This window comes from Galeopterus variegatus, unplaced genomic scaffold (assembly GCF_000696425.1).
Source record: "Galeopterus variegatus unplaced genomic scaffold, G_variegatus-3.0.2 Scaffold431, whole genome shotgun sequence".
Taxonomy (NCBI): Eukaryota; Metazoa; Chordata; class Mammalia; order Dermoptera; family Cynocephalidae; genus Galeopterus; species Galeopterus variegatus.
Window position 1 is genome coordinate 243,542 of NW_007726542.1, and position 21,813 is coordinate 265,354.

At 36.0% G+C, this 21,813-nt stretch overlaps 1 protein-coding gene and 1 pseudogene across 2 annotated transcripts in view; one reads left to right on the top strand and one right to left on the bottom strand.

Moving 5' to 3' along the window:
- The window catches only part of EPB41 (erythrocyte membrane protein band 4.1), a 112,336-nt gene that overhangs the window by 57,967 nt on the left and 32,556 nt on the right, over window positions 1-21,813 (bottom strand). For both annotated transcript variants that reach the window (XM_008568673.1, XM_008568672.1), the window contains exons 7-10: window positions 12,957-13,044; window positions 9,907-10,059; window positions 7,312-7,409; window positions 5,179-5,351 (exon numbers count right to left, since the gene is read on the bottom strand). In XM_008568673.1, the coding sequence (XP_008566895.1) occupies window positions 5,179-5,351; window positions 7,312-7,409; window positions 9,907-10,059; window positions 12,957-13,044 (512 nt within the window). The remainder of the gene's footprint in view (window positions 1-5,178; window positions 5,352-7,311; window positions 7,410-9,906; window positions 10,060-12,956; window positions 13,045-21,813) is intronic.
- LOC103587224 lies at window positions 20,847-21,464 on the top strand (annotated as a pseudogene).

Consider the following 21,813-nt stretch of genomic DNA (forward strand, 5'->3'; position numbering starts at 1 on the left):
GAGATAAATATAACAGATTAGGGAGACCAGGAATAAAGTTACAAATTTATGGTCACTTGATTTATATAACTAAGGTGAGTGACACTAGAATGAAATGGAGAAAGAATGGCATTTTCAGTATATAGTGCTGAGTCAACTCAATATATATATGAAAAACAAATTAATTATGACCTATTAAAATATTTCCCACATAAAAATAAATTCCAGATGGACTATTAATATAAATATGAAAGGCAAACAATAAGGATTTTAGAAGAAAACACTGAAGAATATCCTCATGACCATGGGTAGGGAAAGATTTCTTAAACAGGACACAAAAATTCCTCATGATAAAGGAAAAAATTAATAAATTGCACTAACTTAAACGTTAGAACTTCTGGACATCAAAAGACATCATTAACAGAAGGAAAAAGAATGCCACATAGTGGGAGAATATATTTGCAACATATGTATATGACAAAAGATTCATATCCAGAATGTAATTTTTAAAAAACTCCAACAAATTAGTAAGACAGATAACCTGACAGAAACACAAGCAAAAGATCTGAACAAGGACTTCAGAAACGATAATATGCAAATTGCATATAAACTATGAAAAGATACTCAATTTCATTAAACATCAGGATTGGAGTAAAGATCTGGGGAAAAAATTTTTCTTTAAATCTACTCTTCTCCTAAGTAGAGGAAGTTAAAGGGAAGGATGACAGTTGTATGAGGAACTTTTTAATGCATTTAAAATGTGACATAGGAAGTCTGGGACAGTGCTTGTTTCGGCAGCACATATACTAAAATTGGAATGATACAGAGAAGATTAGCATGGCTCCTGTGCAAGGATGACACGCAAACTCATGAGGCATTCCATATTTTTTAATGAGTACAAAGTTACAGGTAGATAGGAAGAATAAGTTCTGGTGTTCTAGGCTGACTATAGATAATAATATATTATATAATAATCTTGAATGTTTATTTAGATAATGAATACGCTATCTACCCTAAGTGAATCATTGTACAATATATTCATGTATTGAAATGACACACTGTACCCCACAAATATGGACAATTAAAAATAAATTTTAAAAAATGTCATAGCAACAAAAAAAAAAAGAAAGAAAGAAAAAAGAAGTCTGAGACATAAAATTCTGTGCACATTCAACTAAATAGGAAAAACAATCATCTTTTTTTTTCTTTCTCTTCTTTTCTGGCAGCTGGCTGGTATGGGGATTCAAACCCTTGACTTTGGTGTTGTAACACCTCATTCTAACCAACTGAGCTAACCAGCCAGCCCTCACCTCATTTTTAATATTTATCAAATACTTACAGTGTAACAAATAATGTGGTAATTACCAGGACCAGTTAAGATCATGCATCTTAGGGCAGGCTGGTTAGCTCACTTGGTTACAGCATGCTGCTGATAACACCAAGGTCAAAGGTTTGGATCTCCTTACCAGCTAGCTGCCAAAAACAACAACAAAAAACCCCAGAACTTAAGGTCAGTGGTTCAGCCAGTTGTCTCCCCTCCCCCACCCCCCCCAAAAGATCATGCATCTTTAAAAAATTCTCAAAATATAAAGATAGAAGGGAGGCATCATGGAACATACCAAGGATAAAAAGGATTGATCTAGACACCGGAAAATGTAGATTGTCCTAAGTTTGTACTAACAAATTGTGTTAACTTTGACAAATTACTTTTCTAGATTTGGGAACCTCAAGCATTGCTACAGCATTTTGAAGGCAAATTTTTGGAGATTTTTTTCACTAGGAACACAATGTATAATTTAATACTAACTGGTCAGTATTAATCAATATTTTGAGACATCAAGACACATCAAGATTTTTTAAAGTCTTGAACTGTGAGGTTTCTACAACTAGAAAAATAGAGGCTGACAAGATATGATTTCTATAAGTAAACCTTTCTAACTTGTTCAAGGTACCAAAGCTCGTTAACACTTGAATCTGGTTGTTTTTACTATCAGGAAGAAGCAATATATCAGGCATAACTATGAAACTCCATTTAATGGGAAAAGACATGAAATATGCTATGAGACAGACCTAGATTTTTGTTCTAACTTTGCAACTTACTTTCTGTGAGATGTTGAACGTGTCACAAACTTTTCAACCTGTTTTCTCACCTGAAAAATGAGGATTAAAAAAATATTTCTCCACACCTAAGGTAAACTGGAGGTAGGTGACTTATTGGACAAAGGAGATACCTGATATGAATATGGCAAAGACATGAAGACCTTCAAACTTAACATATCCAAGACAGAAGTTTTGATTCCTTGATTTTCTGCATCCCCAACTCTGTTCCTCTCCGACTTTCCCATTCCACTCAGTGATCAAGCCTAGGAATAAAACTTGATTTTCTTTTCCTTCCTATCAGCAATTCTGTCAGCCCTACCTCCTAAAGGTATCCCTGACCACTTTTCACTGTCTTTGTTGCTAATACTCAAGTCCAAGCTGTCATCATCTCTTACCTGGATCCTGCAACAGCCTTTATCCTGTTTCTGCTTTTACTCTCACATCAGTGGAGTATACACCCAGCAGTCAGAATGAGCTTATAAAAATGGAAGTCAGATTACATCGCTCCCTCTAACAGCTTCCCAGTGCAATTAAAATAAAATCTAAACTCCATACTGTGGTCTACAAGCTCCTACACAATCTGGTCCCTGCTTACTTCTTTGACCTCACTCACTTTGTATTCCTCTCTCCTTCATTTACTAGGATCTAGACCTGTGCTGTCCAATATGGGAGCTACGAGCCACATGTGACTATTAAAATTAAATTCGAATTCAATTCCTCAGTTACATAGTCACATTTCAAGTTCTGAATGGCCACATATAGCTATTGGCTACTGAACTGGACATCACAAAATAGATTTCCACTAGCACAGAAAGTTCTGTGGGACAGTACTGATCTAGACACATGCCAAGTTCACTCCTACCTTCAGGACTTGGTATTTATAACTCCCTCTTCCAGAATGCTCTCTTCCCCCAGATTTTGGGATGGCTGGTTCCTTTCCATAGTTCAAGTCTCAGCTCAAATGAAGCTCCTCAGAGGAAACTTCTAAATTTATACTGGACCACCCAATCTGAAATAGCTCCTCTATCTCCCCCATCCCCAGATACTCTCTATCCTATTATTCTGTTTTATCTTCTTCATAGCACTTATCACTATCTAAAATTATCTTTTGTTCTTTTCTGTTTCCACCCATTGAATGTAAGCTCCATGAAGGTAGAAACCACGTATGTGTATTCACAGTTGTTTCTCCAGTAAATAGAAAAATACCTGGCACACAGAAAGTAGAAGGTAAATTGTTGAACAAAGTAATAAATGAGTAAGTATCTGAAAGAAAATCAGTTCTAGAGTTAAAGCAACCTGAATTCCAATCCTAATATCCAATTACCAGCTGTCATAACTTAAGAAAAGTTATTTAATCTCTGAGCCTAATTTATAGTGTTGTCATGAAGATTAACTCAGACAAAGCATGCAATATGCCTTGTACTGTTATTCTTATAACAGCCCTTTTAAACTCAGGAGAGTAGAGAAACACCAAAAAAAGAAGCATGACTCACAGAATGGAAGCACAAAAGTCCTACTGTCTGGGTGATCTCTTTTCCATGTGTGGCTGATCCATTCCTGATTCCTCTAAACTGAGTTAGATGCTTCTGATATATGCTCCCATAATGCCCTGTTTTTTTTCCACTATGATGAATATTATAATATCCCCTGCACCTAGTACAAGAGATGACTAAACTATGAAACAGACAGGAACATTACAAGGAGAATCTCCTTATATTCTATTGCAAAATTTCCTCATACCATGGAAAGGAATACTTGCTGAATTAGAGAATTTCCAAATGGTACCTATAGCTGCTGTAGGATGACCTACATACTTCATGAGAAGGTCTACATATATCAACAAACCAGAATATAGCAGTATGGATAGTTCTGGATGATACAAAACAAAATAATAATGCTGCAGCCAGAATAACAATATCTTAATGATAGCTAACATTTGGGGGGGAACTTGTGCTGACCATGTGCTAAGCACTATACATACATCATTTCATTTATTCCTCATGAAAACTCTTTAAATAATATGATATTATCACTATCTTCATTTTATGAATGAGAAAACTGAGACACAGAGAAATTAAGTAACTTGCCTAAGAACACAGTTCATAAATGCTGGATTGAGACTGGAACCAAGTCTGTGTGATTCCAGAACCCAAATATTTAACCTCCATAATATATATACACATAATAATGTATACCTTGCTTTTACAGTAGATAGCATAGGGTTGTGCAATGGTAAGTCCTTAATAAATGTAATCAATAACACCTTATATTGGTTACTGTCTTCTGAACTTTTATTTATTATCCATCCTTTTTTTATAGTGGCATAAGGAACCAAATGTAGCTTATTAATTCATTTCATAATGGTCTCAAATGCTTGAGACTAAACTTAGAACAGAAAATCCAGCCATAATACATAAATTCAGACAGAACTTCTGTCAGTGTATATAATCATGAAATTTATTTCTTCCCTATTTTATTTAAACAACATTTGGAAACTCCAATAATGGATTGCTTTTTCTGTCTATAATTGCTACATGACAAATTGACCTAAACTTAAAATGATTGCTGTAGTGAGGCAGAACCTTTTTTTCTATCCTACTAGAAAAAAAAACTATTTAAAAGTGGTTAAAAGGGCTTTAGTTCAGCAAACTAAATTAGTTTTCCACTCTGTGATAGAGATTCTGATAGATTTAGATTTATAATTCTAATTCTAGGGCCGAGCCCGTGGCGCACTTGGGAGAGTGCGGCACGAGGAGCGCGGTAGCGCTCCCGCCACGGGTTCAGATCCTATATAGGGATGGCCGGCGCTCACTGGCTGAGCGCGGTGCAGCTGGTCTCAAAAAAGGACAAAAAAAAAAAAATAATAATAATAATAATTCTACTGGTATTCTATCTAGCAGTGTAACCCTGATCTAGTCACTACTCTTCTGAATCTCAGGTCTCCTTTAAAGATGATTCCACTGAATTAGACAATTAGTAATATCCCTTTCATTTTACCACTGAGATTCTTTAATTTGGTTCTCTTATACATAACTATACTTCCTTCATCTCTCCCTAATGAATCAGAGTCACAAGAAACCATTAAAATTCAATACAAACCTCCATCAAGGCTCCGGGATGCCCGTTTGCTTGCTGTACGCTCAAAGTGTGGGGCAGGCCTGTCAATTAGAGCACTAGCTTGCCTGGTTTGAGCTTGAGTACGGCCACTGTATCGAAATTTGGATCCCAGTGCAAGAAATTTGCTTTTGGGAATGGTGTCTGTAGATGTCAATCTGGGGAAAAAATCATAATAATCATATATACATTATCGCATTATTCTAAGACTGTAAAACTAAAAACAAAATCAAGAATAAAAAATGTTTTGCAATTCTCATGTTTCCTTATAGTTATACTAAGAGATGTTGAATCAAGCAATCATTATTTTAGTTCTGTCCTTTCTTAAAACAGCCACTATAATTCAGTTGGGACCTATAATATCATCTTATATCTCTACAGATAGGGCATTAAGGCTATCAGAATGCTTTAATAGCACTGCAATATTTTCACTACATTCCTGTAATGCTTTTACCATTTTATAGATATAAGAAACTGAACCTGGAAAAAGAAGTTACTTTATTAATGTCACACAGCTGTTAAAAGAGTGGCTGGAAACAGGACCAGAGATTTTTTTCTACTTTACTAGAATGGTAGTTTTGTCAAATGAACTCCAAACTCAATTAATGCTTGGTAACCTATTTAATAGGTTATTTGGCATATTTTCAACTCAGCTGGAAACTCCATCTTCTTCTATGCAGTAACCCATGCACTCTTTTGTGACGGCATTTACTACACTACATTGAAACTATGTGCTGGTCTCCCCATGAAAGTGCAAATTCTTTAAGGTAAAGAATAAAGACCATGATTTATTCATCCTTGTGTTTTTACTTCCAGTATAGTGCCTACCATGAATTTGGCACCCAATAAATGTTTGTTGAATACATAATTTGCTATATGAAATACTACCAAAAAGAGTATTTTTTCACCTTGGGAACTTTTATGTAAGGGAGTATTACATTTTAATATATTCTCTTATTTTGATGCAATGGATTTAAATATGCCATACTACAAGTAAATACATTGGCTGCAGATGAAAGTATACCATAGCTATTAAACATTCAAAATCACTCTTCCTTGCCCTTTTTTAAAACTCTATTTTCTTGGTTTGATTTTAAAGAGGAGGATGATGAAAGCATAAAGAAATGTGTTAATGCCAGTAATAAAGATTCCTTAATTGGTGTAAAATATATTCTCATGTTTGATTTTGAAATGTGAATTGAAATATTATTTTCCTTTTCTTCCTGTCCATTGTGCTATAGTGCTGAGTATGATACAAAATTACAAACAGAAGGAAAAGATACCAGGGTGGGGGTGAGAAACAGAGAAGGTGGGGGAAGGAGAGAGAGACAGCATTCATAAAGAGTCAAGCTTATTTATAATGAAATGACATGAGGCCTGGAATTTGCTTCAAAATAATCTGGGAAGTAGGGGGAAGGAAAGGGAGGGGATACATATGAAATGAGATTGGCCTCGGGGTGATAATTATTGAAGCTGGGGGATAAGTACAAGGAGAGTTCATTACACTGTTGCTATGTATAAAATTTTCCATAACAAAGAAATTTTCTTACTTGTGGTATCTTCCCAATGCCTAATACAATGCCTACACAAAGGATAAGCACACAGAAATGCTTGGTAAATGAATAATGTGGCCTCTTGAAAAGTAGAGGAAATGAAACTTTCTTCCGTTGTCTGATTATCCTAATTCATTGGGCTTCAAAGATGGCTCTGTGTGCTGCTCCCTTTTGGGGGTTGATTGGAGCCAACATAAGCCCCACAAAAAGTAGTTAAGCACTGCTTAGAGAAATTCTATGTGGAGGAAAGTGAGGTACCTCTCCTTAATAAAACTGACTTCAGCTACAGTAAGGGCGATCACAGAGCCCCTAGTAAATACACGTGCCTACTCCTCACTTTTCTCCTCCTACTAACATACACTGAAAGATGTTTTGGGAAATGTTGAGGCATGCTTTCCAACCCAAAAAGGAAGAACTGGATTTATTTTGTCTTGCTTAGGATGATCTCACCTGAGCTAAATAGAAGAGTGCCAGTCATACAAAGAGAGGAATTTCAATAGCAGGCTTAAAATAGAAACGTGCATAAATAATTTCTCCTTGAAAAGCACTTAAGTGAGAACAATACCTGAAAAATGTGTGATGCTCTACACAGACTTTCCATAATTTCTTAGCTGCTCGGTAACTGGGAAGTTTGAATCCGATGGTACTTTCATACTGCTCTTGCTAATAAAAACACAAATAAATATGTAACATGAAGTATTATTCAACTACAGTGATACAGTAGCAGAGAAATATGGTGCAACAGAAGAGGCCATTGTAAATAAAAAGAATGTTACCAATTTAAGGGCACAAAACATCATTTGAAATTTTTTTCTTACTTATCAAAATAAACTTGCTCATTGAGAGTGGCTTTTTCCAAAGCAAGGAAACCAGGGGATGCATCTTATATTATTTATGCATCTTATTTTTGTTCAGAAAACACACACACATACACCATACATTTTTCTGAGACATAAGTCAACTTTTGATTGTCCACAAACTGCTTTTCCTTAGTCACTACCTGCATTTGGAACTCTAGACTACTCAACGATCAAGGAATGGTGATTCCTCCAGTCAATGAATATTATTATGCAATAGTAATTAGCAATAGAAGCTAAAGATTTTGGTGCAAACTAGTGTCTTTTTTAAAAAATTAATTTTTAAATTGACAAATAAAAATTGTACATATTTATCATGTACAACATGTTTGGAAATACGTACACACGGCAGAATGGCTAAATTGAACTAATTAACATATGCATCACCTCACACACATCATTATTTGTAGTGAGAACACTTAAAATCTACTATCTTAGCACTCTTTCAATTTTAACTGTAGTCACCATTTCGTACAATAGATCTCTTGAACTTATTCCCCAGATTCTTTAATTATTAAACGTTTTCTCTTTTTTTCCTTTGATTGATCATTAATTTATTTAGATATCTCTTTGACCGAAGGAAAACATATCCCGCCAGGGCTACTAGAAACACTGTCCTGTTGGCCTCTGGCCTCTTTGTTTTTACTGTAAGCATACTTTGTAAGATGGAAAAGAAACTGACATTTATTTTGAGTGCCTGTTATTGCCAATAACACTATGATTAATAGTATCTATATTTTTACACACAAAGAAACAGGCAAGAGAAGTTATTTGCTCAGTCTCACAGCTATGAAATGGCAGAACAAGAATCTCACCCTCTCCACTATACCATGCTACTTCTAAATCATCTTCTGTAGTCATAACACTCCACTTCTCAAAATCCTACTGTTACAATATATGTATATAATATATATATGTAAAATATAGTTGACATTTATAATTATTAATATTTGTGTGTGTGCATATATATATATATATTTTTTTTTTTCCCTACCTTTCCACATTAAAATGTAAGATTGTTGAGGGACAGGACTTTTTTATTTACTATTATATTCCTAGCCCCTAGAATTGTGCCTGGCACAGGGAATGCCCTCATTAAATATTTGTTGACTGAATGATTCTTGGATTTGAAACTTTGAGGGAAGACACTGATTGCTCTGTGCTAGGCACAGGTAAATAATTATGATACAGAATAAATGCTTCAAAGATAATCCCTATAACAAGATTTTTAAGGCTGCACATCCAGAATTTCCAGACTGAAATAACGAGCTGTTTTCACCAGCAGATGGTGATATATACGCAGAAAAAGCCACCTAATGTTAGTATGGTCCTTTCCTATGTAGAGCTTTTACAACCGTCATCTCAACTGATTTTCAAGTCAACTGTCATAGAGGAGTGTCCTGCTTGAATGGTAAGGAAACTGAGCCTTAGATTTGTCTAGGGTCTTTTGCTTAGTCAGTGGTAGAGAAGGAGCTAGAACTTTAAAAAAAGAAATTAGGGCCGGCCCAGTGGCGCACTGCTACAGTGCGCTGCTTGGGAGCGCAGTGGCGCTCCCACCAAGGGTTCGGATCCCACATACAGACCAGCGGCTCACTGGCTGAGAGAGGTGCGGGCGCAACACCGAGGGTTGCGATCCCGTTGCCAGTCCCGGTCCGGTACGGGCGCGACACTGAGGGTTGCGATCCGTTGCCGGTCACGAAAAAAAGACAAAAAAAGGAAAAAAAAAAATTAAGTCCTACTTAATTGTCTTCTGTACCATGATGGCTCTTCAACATAAAAGTTAAACTTCTGAAATATTAAAGTTAAATATTCTGAAACTTGACCACCAACTAATAACTGAGTTATCTGGTACAAAGTTGAACATCCAACTCTATTAAAAATCTAGAACTTGACCCTAGAACACATTCTCAGTAACCACTAGAAGCTATGCATACAACTTTAAATTATACAAGGTAAGAATTAATATTGCAAAACATGAGTAATGTGCCCCACAAATAATTTTAAAATCTCATGCTACTCAATTTAAAAATATTTCTCCATCATGTCTTTGCCTGGAGTAAACAAGGAACAAATTTATCAATCCAAATTTCACTTTTTGCAATGGAATACTTCCTTACAGAAAGAGAAATGTCCAGAAGACCAATAGTAAGGAAGAGAAGAAGAATCACAGGACTGATCAATTTAGAAAACTATCAGCCCCTCAATACTGAGCTATACAGAGACCTCTTAGAAGAAAAACAGGAATGAAGAGATGTTTTAAACAAGGTCTCTGGTTCGGGAGGAAAGAAGCATGAATTCTGTACCTCTCCAGGTCGAATCTTGATGAAAAAGCTGCTACGTTTGTAAGAAATCTTCAGCACTTTGGGCCAAGGAAAGCGGTTAATTCTCAGCTTATCTTTGTAAACAAGAAGGCCACTAGAGCAGACACCTAGGATGATATCCACTCCCTCCAAGTCCTGAAAAAGAAGAGTGTTAGCATTTCAGTCTTGAGCAATTTGTTCAAACACACTGTTTACTATTATTAGATAATCTAAAGATATCAACAACCAAAAACAGTTCCAAAGCATAAAATGATCATAATCCATGGGACTGTTATGTTTAAATCAGCAACATGACTTCCTGGAGGCCAGGACTTAGGGCTATGTATACTACCAAATATACATGCACAATTATATTTCTTGCTTTTTAATGATAAAGTGGTAATCCCACCAGAAATCATGTTAAATATAGGAGTAGACTCTATTACTGTATCAGAGAATCTCAGATTTTTATAATAATTGATGTTTAGCCTATTAAATTATAAATATTATCGCTAGGCCAAGAGAATATTAAGGTAAAGTGAAGTCATATTTACATGCCTCTTCATTAAAGGAATTTAAAAAAATTAAATACATAATATTAATTATCTATGTCTGTAATTCAAGGAAAGTCAATTTACCCTGAGTTAATCTTACAGATGACTACTTATTTAGCTAAATAATCAAAACCCAGAGTTAAATGCTTCTTGACTACTCTTTTTCCCAAAATGAGTACAGAGAAACATATTAGTGCCTACATGTATTATGTATAAGCGTAATAGAAAAGTAGAAATTATATATAGCTCTAATTCAACTATGTAACTGAGAATTTCCCAGAAGAAGCCCACTTAAGTTTTTAAAGCCTGTGGGCACAACTATTTCTCTCTCTTAATTATACGCTTTGGGAAAACAATTTGCTTCACAACGTTTGGGAAAGGAATATGCCACCTGACTCCTTCATCCATTCCTGAATCGACACCAGCTTCTAGCAGGAATTGAGAAGCAAAACCTAACAATTTCAGTTCTGGAAACACACCTGATCTGATATAATAATCTTCCTACCATCTACTGTATTTATTTATTTATTTATTTATTTATTTATGCTTCTATGAAAAAAAGTTTTATTTTAATTTCTCAATTTCTTGGTTTTCTATTTACTTATTTCATAAATGATTATGTTCTACAAGAGCTATAAGGGAAAGAGGCTTAATGTTGCCATCCTTATTTTGACTTGACCATGATTAAAGTTATCTGACACAACTACAAAACAGAATAAGCATATTACTGTCTCATCATAACATACATACATCCAACTTTGGGGGTGAAAGCATGACCCTATTTAGGCATGAGTCCTTTCTAAGGAGTGGGAGATGTTAAGCAAGAAAGCAGGTATGAGGAAACAATTATTTTCTAATTTATCCATAAATGTGTCAGATTGTCTCTGTCTTCCTACTATCTACTTTAGAGATTCATAGAAGTTACAGTACCCAGCCTAAAACAATCCAGAGCAACATCTTAAGAAAAACCACTAACATGCAATGTTATTAGAATTGATGGAATTTAAATAAAGAGACTATCAGATATTCAGGTTGGGAGAACCCTAAAAGGTCATTTTAGTCCAATCATACACCAGGTGCTTGAATGTCCGTTTCTAAATTCGTACCCAACGATTATTCTGCCTATCCTGGAATACCTCCAGTGATAAGGAGGCTCACTAGCTACTAAGGTAGCCCATCCCATCTTTGAATAGCTATTAGACAATGTGTCAAACTGAGCTGAACAGTGTATTTCTCTATAGTTTCCATTTTAATCTCTAGATTTACATTGGAGCCATAGTAAAATCTCTACTTCACACATCACTCCTTTAATACATCAAGACAGATTATTACATCTTCCCAAAACTTTCTGTTTTGTAGGCTAAGTATTCCTATTCCTTGATTGGACATGGTTTTGAGTCTCCTCATCATGCATCTTTTCTAAGTTCAAGTGAATGAGCTGTAGATCATTCCCCAGAACCTTTCTCCTCAACTTCCCCAGCCATTTTAGTAGCTGAAGGTCAGAGGAGGCAAGGGACTCACTTGCCTTAAGTATTCATTCTGTTAGGTTGTATTAGGCAGAGCTAGGATTAAACCTCAAGTTTTCAATGCCCTAAACCAAAGGTTCTCAAATAAGCCAGTGGTGCATTCAGTGTGCATTAGAATCACCTGGAAGGGCCGGCCCGTGGCTCACTCGGTAGAGTGCGGTGCTGATAACACCAAGGCCGCGGGTTCGGATCCTATATAGGGATGGCCGGTTTGCTCACTGGCTGAGCGTGGTGCTGACAACACCAAGCCAAGGGTTGAGATCCCCTTACCGGTCATCTTTTAAAAAAAAAAAAAAGAATCACCTGGAGAGCTTGTTAAACCAACTGCTGGACTCCACCCCCAGAGCTTCTGATTCAATACCTGGGATGGAGCCTGAAATGTGAATTTCTAACAAGTACCTAGGTGATGTTTAATGCTGCTCAGAGACCACACTCTGAGTAACACTACCCTAAGCCAATGGTTCTCATATTCAAGCATGAATTAGAATCATTTGGAATGTTTATTAAATCTAAAGATTCTAGAGCCTCATCTTCAAAGCAATTCTGTGAATCTGGGAGGAGATAAGAAATCTGCATGTTTAATAAACACCCCAGGTGATTCTGATAACCTAGGTGATGTTGGCTGTGAACATGTCTTGCTGCCACTCTATATTTTCAAATGTAACTGCATTTTAGGAAAACATAATTTCTTTTTCTCTAGGTGCTACATTTTTTTACCTTTACAGTGGATTAAATGTAAAACTTGATTCTGATGGTGGAATTGCTAAGGAGCAATTCATTTGATACACTTGATTGATTCAATTGATATCCTTAAAACTCTAACAAGAACGACTATCTCTTTTGAATGTTTTTAAATACCCCAGATAAATGTTGGTAAGAAGAATTATATGACACAGGTATGATACATGCATAAAAGACCTGTGTCATATAATATATATACAAGCATATTAATAAAAGCCAAAGTTATCATTACCTTTGCTTTATGAAGATCAACTCCATACATGGACAACTTTTTGGCATTCTCAAGAAATTCCAAGTCAGCTTGAGCTGGAGTCATGGACCTTTGATAGAATAAAAATGTCTTTCCGTGTCATATTTATGGTAATAACATTTATGTATTCATTGTACTTTATATAAACACGTAAACATATACATACCAATGTGTATGTAAAATGTATTTCATAGTCCTAAAAGTAGATTATTATGGAACAGGACTCTCATCACTACCTGTGTCTAAATAATTGAAACATGCCTTAGAAAAAGAGATTTGGGGGCAACAGTTATCAACTCAGAAAAAAAAATTTTTTTTAAATCCTACTAAACAATTTCCTTAAAGCAACCTCATCCACCATCAGTTTTGCCACCCCTCCTTCTGCCTTTTTCTCCAACATGCGTAAGCTCCTCCCACTAATTTTCTTGCCCAGGAGATGAGCAAACTAAATTCTCTGAGGGCATGGTACAATTTACAATATCCTCTTAGCTGCCTTTTTCTCTCCATCCCCCTGAATTGAGTTATTAAGGAAATTAAACAAGAGGGCAGCTGACATTACTTAACTAGGGACTCTTAGTGGGAGCAGGATTTATGAAAGGAAAATTTCTAGTAACAGATGGTGTCCTGCCCACTGATCTAAACAAAATAAATTGGTTAACAAAAGCACACAAATAATGGGGCCGCTTTCTCTGTTATTAAGATGTCTTCATTACCAGGCATATAAGGAATTAGGTTTGTTTGAAAACAATCAGTCTCATAGTCTAAACACTCACTGTTCCAGTCTTTCCTTCTCCTTTATGAGTTTCCTCTCTCTTGAAAAGTGCTCATGAGCTGTTAGGTCTAGCTTTCAAGACAAAGATATTACCCCTAACACTGCATAATTCAGACCAATCAAGTATAATTTCATAGTAACAATAATGCAGCCACATCCCCAAAGGAAAAAACATGTAAATGCCAGTTTCGCATAAGACTCCCTCAAGCTATAGAAAGCAGCAGGGGTTCTTCACTTAACAAGGAAAAGTCTCTTCCAAACCCATCTGTCTTTACCCTCATTACAAAGAACAATGAGTTCCCTGGAACGACAACCAAAAACAAAAAAAATAGGAGAGGGGATGCAGATTCATTAATAACTCAGCCTTCCTGAATAAACTCCCAGGCTCTAAAGCATCACACCTGAATTCTATATTTTAATGGACCTGAAATTGAAGATGAAAAAAAGGAGAATGGGAAAATTAACCCATATGCAAGTTTGTATATTCAAGTAATTAAAAACATCTCATGAAAGTTTGTAGTTTTTACTTTTTCCGTGTAAGTTATATACTTTTCCACTTAAGGTTACTCCCAGTTGTTTTATGTTTTTTGTTGTTGTTACTATTAACAACAGGATGAATTTTAAGATTTTGAAGCTGGAATGGAGCTTGAAGATTAGAGTCCAATATTTCCATTGTGCTGAAGAAATGGCCCGAGGGATCACATGATCACAGCAGGTTAGGACTCTTAGTTTGAGGCAGCAGGCTTAAGTCAGGGCTCAAGTCACATTACTGGGGCTGGTATCCTGGCTCCTGCACTTATGAGTGGTAAGCCAGTATGTCCCTACCCTCTTCTATAAAGTCAGAATCATAATAATGCCTATTTCCAGATACTAGGATAGGCAATGATTTTTTTGTCTTTGCTGAATGAATGTGACTATTAGGATCAAAATGGGACTATTAGGATCAAATAAGATAATATTTTGAAACTGCTTTGTAATCTACAAATGTTTATTATTATTGCAACCTTAGTTTTCTGATAGGCCAGTGGTCCATCTATATAACAAAGATCGTAAAATAAAATTAAAAGAAATTATTTGGAATACTTGAATTTGAAGACAAATTTTAAAACATTAAATAAAGTAATCATGATAAAATCTTCCCTATACTCACTCCTCCAACCCTAAGGGACATTAATAGGAATTGATTAATACAGATTTAAATTTCAAACTATGTAGTTAAATGCTTCTATAAATAAGCATGCTTTAAAATTGTATTAAGGGCAGGAGGTAAGAACAGATTTTTTAACTTTAAAACTTCCTTGTTAGTTGAAAATAATACTTACCTTTGAAATTTGGCCGAGGCTTGCATTTAAAATTTTTAATATAATTTTCTAATTTTTGAAACAATTATGTTTCTTAAAAATTATGTATGATACAAATAATTTTTTCCTGAACCATTTGAGAGTAAGCCACCAACCTCTTGACCCATCACTCCCAAATATTTTTAGTGTATATTTCCTACACACAAGTACATTCTTCTACATAACCTCAATACAACTGTCAAAACCAAGAAATTAACACTGATACATTACTGCCATAAAATCCTCAGACCCCTTTCAAGTTTAGCCAATTATTACAGAGGCTCCATTTTGGCATCATGAATGAGTATCATTTAGTTTATGTATCTTTAAGTCTTCCCCAGTCTGGAACAGTTCCTTAATCTTTCTTTGACTTTCAAAACTGTTACCTTCAATCTCGGCCTCCATGCGTTGATTCAGGCTGTGTATATTTGACAGGAATATCACAGAAGTGGCGCTGTGTTGTCACTATTATATTAATTCGTAAAATATACGTGTTGTATTTACATGCACAGATGTATATACATAATTTCAATTTGTCCCTTAGGGATGATGTTCATTCTGAGCACTGATGCCTGTCAAGCTTCTCTGTGATATTCTTCTTTATCTCTTTGTAATCAATAAGCATTTTGTGGAAATGTTTTTGAAACTTTTTGAATATACTATTCCTTATCAAACTTTCAATTTATTTATTTATATCTGTATGGATTCTCGTTTTATTCAATGCAATAATAAGCAATTACTTTCCTTATTTATTTTGATGCTTAAATTGTCCCAGATTTGGTCAGTGGGAGCCTCTACAAGCTGGATTTTATGTCCTTCTGACCATTTCCCACCATTTTTGAATACTTCCTCCAGCACAATGTAGGGTTACTGTATGCATGTATTGATTTATATCTATATTTTTATAACTATCTATATATCAGAAACCATGAGTTCACAGTGAAGCCTCTAGTTTTAATGCAATAGCAAAAGGTTCATTTTAGTTTCTGCCTTTGTATCCCCTTCTACTGACAGTGAGAAACCTGGTTTCCATTATCTTAAATATATTAACTAATTTGATTAATTCTCCTGTACATAACCTCCTGATGTGGATGCTTTCTTCACCCTGCTTGGACTCTGAATTCCCCATTCTGGGCTGCTCCCCACACATGGAAGCCCTTCTTACTTCACTTAGGTTTTGATTCCTGGTGTTAGACCACCCCTTTTGCGGACAGCTTCTTCAACCTGCTCAGGCTTTGACACTCTGCATAAGAATGCCATTCAGACCCTACATAGCCCTTACCCCCAAATGGATGCCCTTCTCTCTCTCTCTCTTTTTAAAAATCCACAGGACCCTGTATTCCCAGTCTCCCATCCAAATACTAACCAGGCCCAACCCTGCTCAGCTTCTGAGATCAGATAAGACTGGACACTCTCAGTTTGGTATGGTAGATGATGCACTTTTCACTCTGCTTGGCTTCTGAAACCCACCACCAGGTGCTCACACGTGACTACCTTCCTTATCCATTTGAGCTCTGACTCCTTCTGCCAGGCTGCCCCCAGTCCGTGGGCATGCTCCTCACCCTGCTTGGGCTTCTACATCCCAAGCCAGACTGCCCCTCTGCATGGATTACTACCTTGCTCTGCCCCTTCTAATGTTCCAGAAGTTTTTCTGATTATAAAAACCATACACATTCATTGCATAAAATTTGGAAAATATCATTAAGAGTACAGAAAAAAAGGAAAATCTCGGGCCGGCCCGTGGCTCACTCGGGAGAGTGCGGTGCTGATAACACCAAGGCCCTGGGGTTCGGATCCCATATAGGGGTGGCCGGTTGGCTCGCTGGCTGAGCGTGGTGCTGACAACACCAAGTCAAGGGTTAAGATCCCTTTACCGGTCATCTTTAAAAAAAAAAAAAAAAAAGAAAAAGAAAATCTCCCATAATCCCACCATCTACAGACATCTATGCATATAAATACAACACACATATTTTACAAATTAATATCACAAATTAAATTATTTTTCACCTTAAAATTTTAAAGATCAAGATTTTTCCTAAAATTTCTAAGATCGTTGAAACAAACCAGCTGAGAAGAGATTAGATACTTCTAAACCGTTAAGAGTACCATCTTGAATTTATTCAGTACCACCTAATAATTTACCACTTGTAAGTACCTCAGCTTACAAAAGTTATCTAACCAGGGAGCTCTGGCACTGGGTAACTCTTGCACATTACAAAGAAAAGTTATAACAAAGTTTCCCTGTATTTATTTATTTCAAGCAAGTGGGGTCAGGATAGAGCCATTCATTGAGTTCCAGTGTTATGCAACAATCTTTTAGTACTGTTTGTTGTATAGCCTAATTAAGGATTGTGATTTCAAATAATTAAGCAGGAGACAACTGACAAATTTACATAACTTCCTAGTACCCGTAAATGGAGGGCAATTAATTTTAAAGCTTAATTTGCTAGTGTAAATTTAAATTGTTAATTATAGCTTCAAAACCCCTGTCGGGGCAAAGGGTCACTACTAAGGGTTCCATTTAGGTAGGCTGTCTTTCATTTGTCTGAATGGCAGGGTAGCATTTGCCGCTACCTTTCAATACATAGTAAAATGCTTATGCCTCAGCAAAAGTTTCTCTGGATTAGTTAAAATGCCATGTTGTTGGACATAATTAAATTTTCATTTTGGTTTCTGTTTGTGAGGGTTGCCAATCTTTCCAAAAAAGAGCAAGTAAATGACAAGATGACAGATTTCTAAATTTTCTAGTCATGGAAATCCATTATTTCTCAATTTCTATCCATATAACTAACAGAACATCAACTGGACCACATCCATCTGTCCTTGAGATTGTTTCACCTATTTGGGTTTAAATTCTGTCCTAAGATTGCTTCTTTAAAAACAGACTCACATTCATCACTTGTAAAATGAGGATAAGAGTTATTATTATCCTAGCAAATACCTGAACTCTCACTACATACTAAGACATTGTGCTAAACACTTTACATGAATTCTCTGATTTAACAATCACAAAATCCACATTATCACTCTCATTTTTCAGATGAGAAACTAAAGCTTAGAGAGCTTAAGTAACACCAGAAGTCACATAGCTAATAAGAAATGGAGTCTGTTTTCAAAGAAAAACAGGCTGACTCCACAGCTCATACTTTCAACTAGGGTGCCCTACTGCCTAACTCTCAAACAAGTGGTTCGCAACCTTTTTTGGCCTCAGGAGCCTCTTTACTCTCTTCACAATTATTGAGGACTCCAAAGAGCTTTTCTTTATGTAGGTTATAGCTATCAGTATTTACTATATAAGAAATTTAAAACTAAGAAAAATTTAAAATATTTATTAAATCTCTAAAGAGTAACAATAATAAATCTGTTATTTTTAACATCAATAACATTATTTGTGAAAAAAAAAAAACAGTATTTTTCCCCCAAAATATAATGAAAGGGTGGTGTTGTTTTATATATTTACAAATCTCTTTAATATCTGGCTATTATGGATTGAATTGTGTCCCCCCAAAACTTTAACGTGTTGGAGGCTTGGTCCTCAGTGTGACAGTGTTAAGAGGGTGGGAAATCCTACTGTGGTAATTGAAAGGTGGGTCCTTGGAGAGGTGATTGGATTGTGAGGACTGCACCCTCGTGAATAGATTGATCCATTCTGGGAATAATGGGAGTGGTTCTGGTGGCCTTAAAAAGAGACTGAATGAGGAAGTTAATCTCTCTGCTCTGCCATTTTCTGCCATGTGAGACCCTGGCATTGCTGTAAAGCCACCATCGAAGAAGACCCTCACCAGACGTGTTCCCTGGGCTTTGGACTTTCCAGCCTCCAAAACTGTAAGCAATAAATTTCATTTTCTTATAAATCACCTAGTTCCAGGTATTTTGGTATTAACAACAGAAACGGATTAATACTCTAGCTTACAAGACAGCTGGATTCTCTTATCTGTTTCTGCATTCAATCTGTTGCAATATATTGATTTGGCAGTAGTATATGAAGACCTCTGATCTCACAAAAATATGTTACTGGAAAAGGAAGGATTGAGAATTTTAATTTTCTTCTTTGATACTACACCAAAATTCAACAATGGCAGTTTCTTAAAGGCTTGTTGCAATGTGAAATCTGAAAACAGACCAGTGAATTTTTTGTTCGTTATAATAAAATCCATTGGTCTATGTTGCATTTCTAATGGATCTTTTACTCATGCATGATTTTGTAATAACATTATGCATTTCATATCTGAACAATATTGGTTCACCAAGTTGTCTTCCAAACATGGACACATTTCATTATACAATATATATTTTAAAAATCACATTCATTAAAATCACCACCAACTTCACAGAAAAGCCTAAGTATTTAGAAGCTGTCAACATCATGTGGCATATACAAGTTTTCCAAAATTCTAATTTTTATGCTTGAATTTTGTCATTAGCAACAGATACTGTCAGTTGTTTTCCTGAAAGTACTGGCTCATTTCATTTTTGAAAAGAGGTATGCCGAATAACCAAGTCTGAATAATCATAATTTGCCAGTCATTTTTTCAAGAAAAAATGATGTTACATTAAAAAGGTGGCTAACTCAGTTTACAACTCAATTACCCAAGTGCTTTTCTTCGAGACAACTGTTGTACTTTAGTATGCAGCAGAAATGCTTTATGTGTATTTCCCATTTAATCACACAGAATATTAAATAGAAATGTATTCAAGATTTAATAAAATTAATACTTTATACTGCTTGATTAAGAAAATTCTTAAGTGAACTGGCCTTTTTTATTTTTATTTTTTAACTGCAAGTGCACATTGGTAAAGAATATAATGACTACTAGTATAGTTTGGTACAACTGACTCAATTTGTACTCTACCCATTTTGACACAGTGAAAAAGGCAAATAACATCTTAGTATTATTATGAAAATAATTTTGACTTCATGGACCCCTCAAGAGAATCTTGAAGCCCACCAGGGTCTGTAGAAACATTGGCCTAACTCAAAGGATGTTTTTTTTTTTTTTTTTTTTTCTTTTGTCTTTTTCCGTGTCCGGCAACGGATCGCAACCCTCAGTGTTGCCCCCGTACCGGACCGGGGACCGGCAACGGGATTGCAACCCTCGGCGTTGCCCCCGCGCCTCGCTCAGCCAGTGAGCGGGAACCGGTCTGTATGTGGGATCCGAACTCTCAGGCGGGAGGGCCGCCGTGCTTCCCAAGCGGCGCACTTATCCAGTGCGCCACCGTCCGGCCCCAAAGGATGGTTATTAAGATTAAATATAACATTGTGCATAAGGTGCTTAGCATAGTATCTGACACATAATAATCAATGCACATAGTAATTAGCTACTTACAATTATGATGATGATTATGTAACAGTACTATAAAGGAGAGTCAAGCATTAGATGAGAGTTAGGCTACTTGAATTCCTCCCAAACCTGAGATTCTATTATGATCAAATAACCATTTAAAGAATCATCAGAGATATATTTAAAGAATCAATCATAATCTGACGCCACTATTTTCTCAGGTTCAGCTCTACAGCAGCAGTAAAATATTTTCTTTTACTATTTTACTGATTGCCCAAAGATTATACTACTAATAATAAAAATTATTTTTAAATTATTAGAAAATAAAAAGAGAGAGCTGGAGGAGGAGCCATGGCCAAGAATAGGGTGGGGGAGGAGGAAAAAGTAGAGGAGGCACCAGACAGGGGTGGTGGTGGTGGTGGGGAACAGATTCCCAGGAGTGAGATTACTAGATCAGAGGGTGGTTTCCCTGTGTATAAGAGTGTATGTCTCACTGCACCTTCAATGGCATTGAGGAGATTGTCAGTATTTAAATAGACCACATCATGCATGAGTACAAGCTAGTGGTCCTTGGCTCAGGAGGCGTGAGGAAGTCTGCTCTGACAGTTCAGTTTGTTCAGGGAATTTTTGTTTAAAAATATAACCCAACAATAGAATTCCTCAGAAAGCAAGTTGAAGGAGATTGCCAACAGTGCATGCTCGAAATCCTGGATATACCAGGGACAGAGCAATTTACAGCAATGAGGGATTTGTGTATGCAGAATGGCTATGGGCTTGCACTAGTATATTCTGTAACAGCTTAGTCCACATTTAATGATTTACAAGATCTGACAGAACAGATTTTATGGGTTAAGGAACAGAAGATGTTCCAATGATTTTGGTTGGCAATAAATGTGACCTAGAAGATAAGTGAGTAGTTGGCAAAGAACAGGGCCAGAATTCAGCAAGACAGTGATGTAACTGTGCCTTTTTAGAATCTTCTGCAAAGTCAAAGATCAATGTTAATGAGATATTTTATGGCCTTGTCAGACAGATAAATAGAAAAACACCAACAGAAAAGAAGAAGCCTAAAAAGAAATTATGTCTGCTGCTCTAGACCCTTAGTCAGCAGCAGCGCCAAGACAGATTACAGGAATGAAGAACTGTTGCCTAATTGGAAAGTGCCAGCATTTTCCATACTTCAAAAACTAAATCTGAGGGGCTCCTCCTGTTTTACAAATCATGTGAAGAATTTAGATCTTATATTGGTTTGCACAAGTTCCCTGGAGAAAAATAATTGCTCTGTATATATCTCTTGGAAAATAATACTATAGTATTTCTCATTTGCAATAGCAGTTATAACAGATGTGAAAATAAATATACTTGACTCTAATATGATTATACAAAAGAACATGGATGCATTTCTTTCTTTCTTTTTTTTTTTTTTTTTTTTTTTTTTCTTTTTG